The sequence below is a fragment of the Hibiscus syriacus genome, unplaced genomic scaffold (genome assembly GCF_006381635.1).
Source record: "Hibiscus syriacus cultivar Baekdansim isolate YM2019G1 unplaced genomic scaffold, ASM638163v2 tig00112529_pilon, whole genome shotgun sequence".
NCBI classification, from domain to species: Eukaryota; Viridiplantae; Streptophyta; class Magnoliopsida; order Malvales; family Malvaceae; genus Hibiscus; species Hibiscus syriacus.
The window spans coordinates 60,436-71,308 of NW_024063357.1; the positions used below are offsets into that span (position 1 = coordinate 60,436).

General features: G+C 37.1%; 1 protein-coding gene across 1 annotated transcript; it reads right to left on the reverse strand.

Annotated features, from left to right (window-relative positions):
* Positions 1-1,882: 1,882 nt before the first annotated feature.
* Positions 1,883-10,478, reverse strand: LOC120181563 (brefeldin A-inhibited guanine nucleotide-exchange protein 2-like). Its single transcript, XM_039186658.1, is given in 13 exon segments — positions 1,883-2,700; positions 3,148-3,721; positions 3,723-3,831; positions 3,990-4,328; positions 4,331-4,355; positions 4,429-4,750; positions 4,841-5,340; positions 5,781-6,054; positions 6,470-6,762; positions 6,848-7,270; positions 7,365-7,710; positions 7,818-8,135; positions 9,018-10,478. Coding segments are annotated over 13 exon segments (5,319 nt in total). The 5' UTR covers positions 10,193-10,478; the 3' UTR covers positions 1,883-2,079.
* Between the last annotated feature and the right edge of the window lie 395 nt (positions 10,479-10,873).

Here is a 10,873-nt window from a genome sequence, read left to right on the forward strand (position 1 = left end):
GTCGGAGACAACGTAAATTTCACCGAGCTTAGCGAAACATAATTAAGCAAGATCAGCCGAATCTTGTTAAGATAAGAATTTAGGACTTCAAGAAATTTAAGGCACAGTCTTCACTTTGGGGGGAGGGGAGCTTAGAAATTTAAAGAATTATTTTAATACAAACCCCTCCTTTTGATTAAACAAATCAGAACCCGTTATCCTGTCCAAATTAACAAATATAAAGCTAACATGGAGGAAGAGATTGGACCACCTCAACGGAAGATGTGGTTTGGACCTCCATGTGAGGGGCACCTAATTGCTTCGAATCTGGCAATGTGTCTCCATGTTCTTGCTCCCTAAGAAGCCGCTTTTATAAGCCAAGGTGGTTCCAGATTGTTGCACCCAATTGGAAGCCTTGGTTTTGTTTTGTCGATTAATCCAATTCCCACATCGAACAGTGGGAATTAGTTTTTAGAGATTAAAATAGACGACCAACCCTGGCTTTCCATGTGAATGATAGCGATTTTGTTTTGGAATCAATGTTGTCATCTCTTCACCTGCTTCTATGACTTCTTTCAATTCAATCACTAGTGATGATCGTCGCTCAATTGTTATCACTTTAGTTCTTTTTTTTTTAATTAAATGAAAGTGGCTTTTAAATATTTCATTTAGAAAATTGATTTTAAACGAAGGTTAACATCAATTGATATTAGGGTTCACCAAACTATATTCGAAAAATTGATTTTTTCGACTCGAATTGAGTTCGAGTTGTAATTTCATAAACTCACTCAACTAAAAAAATTAAGTTCAAATCGAGTTGTAAAATATAATTCGAATAACTCAAAATTTTAGTAATTATTAGATTGATTTTCAAGTTTGAGTCGAATCACTCGTATGCCATATGTGAATCATATATAAAAAAATACAAAAAAATATATATGTATTGTATATGGTTATAAAATATCATTTAAACTAATAAATAATGTCATAATATTGTAAATATTTATAATTAAATTTAAATAGAAATTCGAAAATTTGACTCGACTCGAGAAAATTTCAAGTCAAGTCTGAATTATAAAAAAAGACTCATAAACTCCAATAACTCAAAATATTTTTACTCGACTCGACTAAATCGAATACTCACCCCTAATCGATATGTGATTCTCAGTTTGACACTAATAATTGTCTCCAAAGGACACTGCAATTATAACTTTGGGAAGTTATTTTTCTCTTGTATAGCATTCGAAAATATTTATAAATTATCTTATTTTCATTGTATGAGTGTTTGACCTGGATGATAAAACAACAAATGAATATTTTAACTATACCAAACTGAGGAAACAGCATGATGATTGCGTTTTGACTTTAAGGGTAAAAATATACTTTTGATACTGATATTAGGTTTAATTTGAAACCTAATTTATTTATCCAATTAGATATCCAAATTAAGTTTTTGATTTAACATGAAATTGGTTTTATCGTTCAAATTGATTCAAGCATATCACTTATCGTAAATATCGATTCAGATCAAAAAGTCGCTAGTATCAAGCCAAATTCATGTATTTAATTGGACCAAGAGAGACTTCAGTTACCAAACCTGGAAAGTTAATTTTAGGCATTTGAAAAAAAATATAGGTACCAAATTGAACCTTTATGCAAGTTTATGTACCAAAATATAAATTTACCCCAACATTGACATGGCCATTGCTAAAACACGGGTTAAAGCGCATGTCTTTCGACAACGCATTCAAATATAACTTGGAACAGCCTGGACACCCAAAAGAAGGGGAAATTATGAGGCACCCTCATGATGAACGTCTATACACCATACGTGTTCTTCAATTACGGTATTTACTAAATAAAGGAAAATTGATGATATGAAACCATGCTAACAAGGGAAAGGTTAAAGAGAAAAAAGGAAATAGACCAGTGTTATATCTATATATTCTGAAGAAAATGGCTATTATCCCAACATAAAACTACACTTGCACTATATTCAAGCTATATTGTAACCTGTACGAGAAAATAAAACTATGGAGTTAGATCGGAGGGTTCGAGGGGGAGCCGTATTTATCATACATATTCAAAACACAGTCCAATTCACCAGGACAAACATGATCGAAGCAGGACGGGACCGACTGAGGAGCTAAGCATATCACTGAGAGCCACCTGGACCTCATTGGAACCATGCTCAGCACTTATCAAGCTCGAAATAAGAGGGAATAATTGAGGTAAGTTCTTCTCGAACAATGTTTCTCCCAAACTGCAAAGGGCCTGCATAGTCGTCACAACAAGAGGTGCACGGGCAGCCAATTCTCTACGTTTCCCAGAACCTAAAGGAATAACCCAGGGTGTACGTCCATTGGTCAATGTTTCAGAAGCCTGTCCAGGGCATGCCGTTTCGATATATAATTGCAGTATCTCTTGGCAAAGATCTACGAGATGGGACTCTACTTCCGCTTCCTCGTAACTTGGAGGCCTATCCAATATCAGATTCTGCAAGAATGTAAGGCAAAACTGATACGACTCATTCTCAAGGCGCAATAGCGGAGGATCTTGTAGTTGGGTAACGGGACCAAACTCTTGAAGCTTGGAACGTAGTACGCTATTGTTATTGATCCTGTGAGCATGGGACGCCACAGCATGCATTGCCTCGAAGAGGACTAAGGTGCTCTTAGCTGAAAGGTGAGTTCGATACATGCTGTAAATTTCCATCATTGCCTGTTGGAAGAATAAGAACAGAATGACATCCAAGACTTAAATTTAGTCCACTTCAGACATAAAATATATTATTTAGTTTCATCTTAGTACAAACATAAAATAAAAAAAAAAAAAAAAAAGATTAATTAACAGCAACACTTGAGCGTTTTAGAAATTTTCAATTTTGAAAAAATGTCTTCAAACAAAATCAAGCCTTTGATCCATAACTTTTAACCATGCTAAACAGCTGTGCAAAATTCAAAAAGTTTTAAGAAACAAAAACTATCTATTTAAGTGCACAAAGAAAAAAACGCTTAAGAAACCAAAAAAGTACCGCTAACAAAACTTAAAAACAAATTAATAACAAATTAAAAAAGATGGAAGTTTATATCTCCATTCCATTACTTTCCTTTTAATGGTACGAGGAAGGATTCTATTCAGTTTTTCAACAATCAGATGAAGTATTACCTGAATCAATAGAAGCTGAACAGCAGCTCGGCACTTAGCATCGGATAAAAGATCATAAAGGCGGTGTGCTGTCAAGCTCTCTGAATCACCATGAGATGTGTCAGAACCAGCAGAAGCCTCGATGCTTTGGCTCTTCAAAGCATCTCCACTGCTTCCAGCCATGTTATCCCCACTAACAACGAAAGAAAAATCAGGAAGTGTAGCATTAGCTGCTTCTTTTAATGAAGAAACCACTTCCATCCACTTCTCCTCTGAAAAAAGATCCCCTGCATTGCTCATCAAACGTACAAATGCGGCAATTCCAATGCCAGCTAGGCTTTGATGGGGACGCTTGATAAAACTTACAAGTAATGAAAGAACCTTCCTCAAAAGAGGATTGACAGTATTATAGAAGTTCACAAAAAGATCTACAACTAATTGTAGTGCCAATGTACACGTCTGATAGAGCCATGCATCTTGATCATGTTCATCCATGTCATTAACAATCCCTGGCTCAAGTGAGTCACTACCTGATGGATCAATAGCGCGTCGCACATAGTCAAATATTGGAAACAGGACAGACTCAAACCCTTTCCCACAAAGGTAGTGAGAAGAGGTGACCATGGTTGCGTAAAGTTTCAAACAAAACTTGTAAAGCACTCTTCCTAATTTCTGGCCTCGGGTCAAAGCTGAGTTCGGATAAGCCTGAGCAACAAAATTTGATGCAATTTCAGAACATAATGCATTTGCAAAGTATTAAGATAAAAGAACAATTAAAAACTCAAACAATTTCGGATAAAAAGTAACTTTGAAAACTCGAGCAATTTCAAATACATTAAAACAGCTAGTTCATTTTCCCTTACCAGCCAACAACGGGAACCAAAAATAGAGATGGTTATTCTTATCCACTAGCTCTCCATTATCTTGTCTTCCATCTTTTCCCTTGTTGGGTGAAGATGGAGAAACCTTCCCAAATTCCTTATCTTTTGAGTCAAGATCCCCTTCTGCAAGCTTTGTGGCACAGAAACGTAGAAAAGCAATTGCATTGAGACTGATATCTTTGTTGAATCTACTGTTGGTGAATGCAATTAGGCAATTCACACAGTCAGTAAAGGTGGCTGTTTCAGTTTCAGTAATGTATGGGAAATAGTCTCGAATAATCTTTTCCATTATTTCAAAGGCCAACAGAACGATGTTTTGTGGTCATCATAAGCTGCAGTGGTGAAAACCTGAAGAAGAGATATCAGATCATTAATAAATTTGTTAGACTAAGGTTTCAGAAAGTTATAAAGAATCCAATACCATGAACATGCTTTTCCATCCTGATTTGACATTATTGACTCGAGATAACACCATCTGTGAGACACATCTGATGATTAATTCTCGGATTTCAACAGCACTGCTCTTGCGCATAACGACGACAAAAGGCTTCATAAAATCATTCTGAAAATTGTAATTAGCCAACTCTTCTCGCTCCAAAAATTTCATTGATAGCTGTCGTAAAGAGTCCATAGCGAAAATTGCAATTGACAGGTTTTCAGAACAACCGATAGTCACAAAGAAATCAGAGAGTACAAGCCAGATGTTTGACCATACAAGCCTGATCCGGTTCATGTTATAGTGCCTGTCAATAGATCAGAAAACTAACAGTTGAGGAATATAAACAAATATATTGCATTAAAATAAGACATAAGAGAAGTGGAATGAATCTTACGCAATCTCAACAATCTTTGTAAGGCTAAAAACCCGAGGATCAGATGTAGATCTCAGCTCCTCCATGGAGACCTTGCAGAGAGCCTTAACAAAGTCTATGATAGCCTCACTGTTCAATTTTTGACTACGTGTGAATATACGATTCATTTCACCAATTTGCTCTAACATGTTGAGATTAGAGACTAAATGGCTCATCTGTTCGGATGTGACTGCCCCAGCAGAGCTACCTCCAATACCTGCACTATCATATGAGCCCCTCATTACAGAAGCAGCAGCATGCTGATTTCTCCCAGGTCCCTTCTTCTTCAAAACTGGAAGGACAGTTGACTTAGCTTGCTTAGGTTTTTCTGACTCATTCTGAGGAAAGGAAAAGAAAGTGGCATCGGGAGGAGCACCCTCCCCCAAGAGATGCAAATGCTCAAACCGAGATACACATGTCAAAATATGCTCCCAAGCCTCTTGTAAATAATTTCCATCTTCATCAGCAATTGTAGCTATTGCCTATTAACAATGTAAATGGAAATTCAATGTTAGATTAACAAGCAAATAAAAATTTTCTTTCAAATAAAAGCATCATAGTAACGAGCTCCCCACGGCCACTTATTAACATTCCAATTCAAAAATTAATTTCATTCAATACATGAGCAATAACCACACTCAGTAAAAAAAGGGTAAACTTGCACTAGTAGCACTCACAACTCACTGTACCAAAGGTTACAATGACTATAGGAAATAAATAAAGGGGTTCTTGTCAATAGGAATACATGACATCACATGGTTCGCCAGGTTACAAGCACTTGAATGGGATAAGATAAAGGGGAAAAACACAAATTAAACACCATCAAAAAATTCAGATTAAAAGTATTTCTTTTGAAAGGTAGATTAAAAATATAAGAAGCTTACTAACAACATACACAGTGCAGATGAAGCAAAATACTAACCCTGATAGCATCTATATTTTTTTGCTTGATATCTCCAGGAGAGTGCAGTGAAGTAAACTTAGCTAATGAAGTCACAAAAGCATCTCTATGAGTCTTCATGGACATCACAGCAGTTACATGGATTGCATAGCGGAAGCCTTCAAGACATAATTCTATCACTGTTTCATCATCGCTTTGATCGAGAGGCACACTGAAGGCAGCCAACATAGGAGCCCAGCACACCTCAACCATGAATCTCAGAACTACTACATCTGTAGCCGCATAATAAACTGACCTACAAATTGCCATTACAAAAGAAATCAAGGAATAATCGAAACCAAACTTTTCACTTTAAACAGGAAATATCATAATTCTTAAAACATGTGTCATGCTCAGTCATGGGTGAAAATCCTGTTTAACAAGTGACGGTGAAAGCCAAAATTGTCTGAAATAGAATATAATATTTACAATATCTCAAAGCATTAATTAAGCTTGAACCATGTAAAAAATTGAATGAAAATACTTCTTGAAATTCCACCTTATTCTTATGAAATGCATAAAAAGACAATTATTTTTTAAGGTAGCATAAAAAGATTATCATAAAACAGAAGGCACAGATAAAATGAGTTTTGCTAGCCATACACAATTAAACGGGAATCTCTCCATATAATGGAGGAAAATATAAAAGCTTAAAAACCAATTCGTCTTACTCGGATTTCCGAGCTTTCTCTTTAAATTGTTCTTGCATGTGCTTGATAAGATCATCACTGGTCTCCATATGCTGGTCATCATCACGCTTGCGTATCACAATATTCAAGATACTGTCCAGACCTAATATTCTGTGGGAATTCATTGACTGCTTCTGCTGCACAGACAAATCATCATCTTTCATTTTGATCTCATTTTTTGATATCCGTTCATATAATGATCTTAAGTACTCCTCCGGCAAATCTTTTCCATCATCTATGCCACGATTGTTTCTTATGAAATCATCAGCTGACATCTGCACATATCGATTAGGAAAGGGAGAACTTCATCAGTTTTCTTGCACAAAAAACCATAGGATCAGGTAGAGAATGTATACGCACCTTGTTCTTGACCATAGGATTATGAGCATCAGTATTGAGCAATATCACAGAGTAAGCAAGGACATAAGCTGTATCAGCACTGATGAAAGCCTTTGGATTACATTTGCAGTAACGCTCAGAAAACTTTTCCATGATTCGATCGATCTTTTGTGCCTCACCAGGCAATCTAAAACCTTGCAGAAAGGCTCGAATTGCATCATCAAACTCCATGCCTTGAAAGTCAAAGGAGTCAACATAGGCATGCATCACTTTCAGTGATAAGTCTTCCCTTTCTCCAAGATAATCACCAATCAATGTTTTGTTCAGACCAGATGCATTTTTAAGAAAAGCAGCAATCTCCTCTGGGGAGTCACCAATCTTATTTGCTTTAATTAGAAATTCAATTCCTTTCCTAGGTTTCCGATTAAAAAGTGATATACCTTCCTGCCACAAATTTTAAATTAGATCCAATGAATGACAATCAGCTAAAAGGAAGATAAAGTCAGACAACTTTAACATACATCATCTACATACACACCTGAAGCTCAAGCTTGTAAGCTCGACGTTGCTCGATTGTTAAAGCATCTGAAGCTTCACTAGAGGCTTCAGAATGAGAATCTGATCCTTCAACAGCCTCATCTCCATTCCCATTTTCCATGGGGACATTTACTGGTTCAGGACTGTTTTCAACTGTTTCAAATCTCTTTGCAGAATGAGGATCTGGAATGCGCAACTGTTTGTTCATCCAGTCTCCCATTGATTTTAAAATAGCCACTAAACACTTCATAGCTTCAAGTTTCATTGTTGCTTCCTGAGGTGGAAGGAGTGTTGTAGCTGTACTGCTAGGAACACCTTGAGCCGTTTTCAGCAGTCCATTGACGATTCTGGAAAGAACCATATTGAAAAAAGTGAGAAATATGTCGTTAACTTCTACCAAACATATGGTATGGTGTTTACTTCAATGACATTATTATGGGAGTACCAAACATACCTCTCAAATATGTTTGATGAATTGACATCACAATCATAGTTGAGAAAGATATCTACCAAGATCTGTGAATCAACACAAAGCTTGTCCAGAAAACGAAGAACTATCATCTTTTGCTGAAAATTAGGTTGAGCAACATTTTCCAGGACCCTGAGGACAATCATAGGAAAAAATACTCCAATTTCGGCTTTCAAGCCAGCTCGAAACCTTGACACCAGACTAATGAAAATTGAGCAAGAAAGCTGGAAAACAATTATAAGAGATGAAGCACTGTTCTTCAACAGTGACAAACACAAGTATTGCTTTATGGCACCTAAAAACCTGTACCACCAGAAGAAAATTTTCAAATTCAGGAAACGTATCAGATCAGGTACTGCGAGCAAACAAAAACTGAAATGTGTGAAAACAATAAAATACCATGTCAGTTCTAATCAAGGAAATGGTATATATTATATATACAACCCCCATGCTGAGGCATGAAATTTAACTTTCAATCTTTCATTTAAAAAAAAGTGATCTCAATATAAAATAAAGTAAAACTGGCAAGCATTGAAAATGTATGACAGGGAAGATGGAAGGAGAGTTTGTTATTTATATGGCTGAGATTTAATATCAGATTTCTCATTTTGTAACTCAACCTTCCTTTCTCCTTTCCATCCCTCTTATCAAACAAAGTAGAGGTGGTGCTGCAATATGAAGGCAAACTAATTAAAAAGCAAACACACAATACCTTTTTAAAATAAACAGAGGTGATAAAACTAATTGACCAATAAGAAGAAACCTTAAAAAAATATCGAGATTTACTAAATTTTCACGAGTCCATGGCCACAATATTACCACAAAAAAGAGTAAAATATTCGGTGAATTAACAAACCCACAAGATTTACTTTAATGCGCCTCAACATGAAAGCCACCAAGGTGTTTTCCAACCCAATAAAATGCTCTAATTCTTTGGACACTCCAAGATTAGATACATAAGTGCCTACGTCTTATAGATGTTTCTGGATACATCCTATTCCTCTAGCACATACTATATGCCTATGCAGCAAACTAATATTAAGAGGGCATATCACACTTCCCAAGAACATAACAGCAAAGCAAATGAATAACTAAAGAGCTAACCATTAGAAACTTTTCAAAACGTAAATTGATATAATCACAAAAATATGATAAATGTGTGCAGGGAGGAAACGTTAAAGATACCTTTCACTTGTTCTAAATACAGCTCCAGCATTCTCTAACAAAATCTTCAACAACTCAAGTGCCAAAATCTTCCCTCTCATCAAATGGGGATCTGCCAAAGCCTCTTTTGGTGGCGTCTTCATCGACAGCTTGCAAAGTGCTCTAAACACCAAAAAGGCATCCCTTCTCAACTTATTCCCAATCTGAACCTCCAAATCATCATCTCTCTCCACTTCACCATCCGCCAACTCCCCTTTCCTCCCTTCCAGTGCTGTCTTGTACATACTAATCTCCCAATATTTTGCATCCAACATATCTTTATCAGTAGAATCCAGCAAGTCGGTTGGATTAGTGGTTTCAACAGCGGTAGTTTCAAATGCGCCGCCATGGCCACCTAAAGAAACCTTACTCGGTGCCGCTGGATTCAATACTCCATCAATGTCCTGTGTGATTTTAGTTATAAACCCTTGAACAAATTGAGTCATTGATCCATCAGCATCGGATTTCTCAACAGGTTCCATTAGTTCAGCCACAACAATTGGTTGAATCGGAACCGTCAAGGAATCAGCCTCCATTCTCCTAAAAACAATCACTAACATTTGAACCAAAGAAGCTTTTGCTGTGGTTTGATTGACTACATTTTTACTCCCTAAATAAATGTCATAACAAGTTCTCACAATTTGCAACAAGCAATCACCATGAATTCGGAGAGATATGGATGTTACAGCTGATAAAAGCGTTTTCAAAACCAGTAATTCAACAGCATCGTCACCTAAATCGTGGCATTTGCAGACGGATTCTGTCAGTTTCGATAAGAGCTGAGCCTCGGGACCTACAGTGGGGTCCGCTTCGCCACGTAAGTAACCGTAAGCGATTAGTTTCTGAATGCAATCAACCGCCGGATCCACGATCTTGTCGAAAGCAGTGGCGCAAGCGTTGATCAGAGGGCTTAGAATTGTCTCCGATTCAGCAAGGGAATATTCCACCTGGCCGCCGTCATGAAGCGGACCAGGGATCGAGTTATCAGGCTCCGAATCAGACGGCAACAAAGGCAACTTCGTAGTGAGTTTCTCGAGGAGAGATTTGCATTGGTGAGCGAGCTTGGAGTGCTTCCTCCATGAAGCGTTCTTGATGATCTTCTCTAAGGCCGGGGCTACCACTTGGCTCAAGCGGGAATCGGCTTCCGAAGAAGCCATTCCCGGGTCGGATACTGCGCGTCGGTTATAAAATCGATTCTAGGAAATGGATAACGAAATGGTAGGGCTCGTTCTTTTACCTCTCTTTACTTGGAGTAGGCTGAATTACCTGAGTTAAGAATTGGAATCGAATTGACTCAGTGATTCCACACGATTAGCCTGCCTTTGTTCTAATTGCGTATGAAGTACAAAAAAAGTAGTACGGAGCCCAGAGAACGAAAGGAGAAGAATGAGTTGTTTTGATACACGGAGCCAGGCAAGGGGCTGCTGGTACAGATCCAGATCGGGTTTTTATTTTTTATTTTTTTGGTTGGTAAATCCAAGTTTGAAAGTCAATAGACTGAAATACCCCTTACTTAGCTAAGGGTGAGCTGAGGTTTATCAGCATGTTTGAAAGGTTAAACTGTGATATTGTCACAAGGCGGAGAACATTTACGGCATTATGAAAGAATTATTTCTTTGATCTTCTATGAGGAACGACGTGCTCTTGGATTCGCTCTCCCACGACCCGACTACTTTTCTAGTTTCAACCGTTTTACAAGCGTTTTAATTTGAATATTATGCTTCGGGAAATTAAGTAATCTTTTACATATCAATTTTATAATTACACAAATTAATGTGTCTTTTTTGTATTTAAATATTTTTAAATTTAGATAAATTGGATGTTTACCCTTCATATTT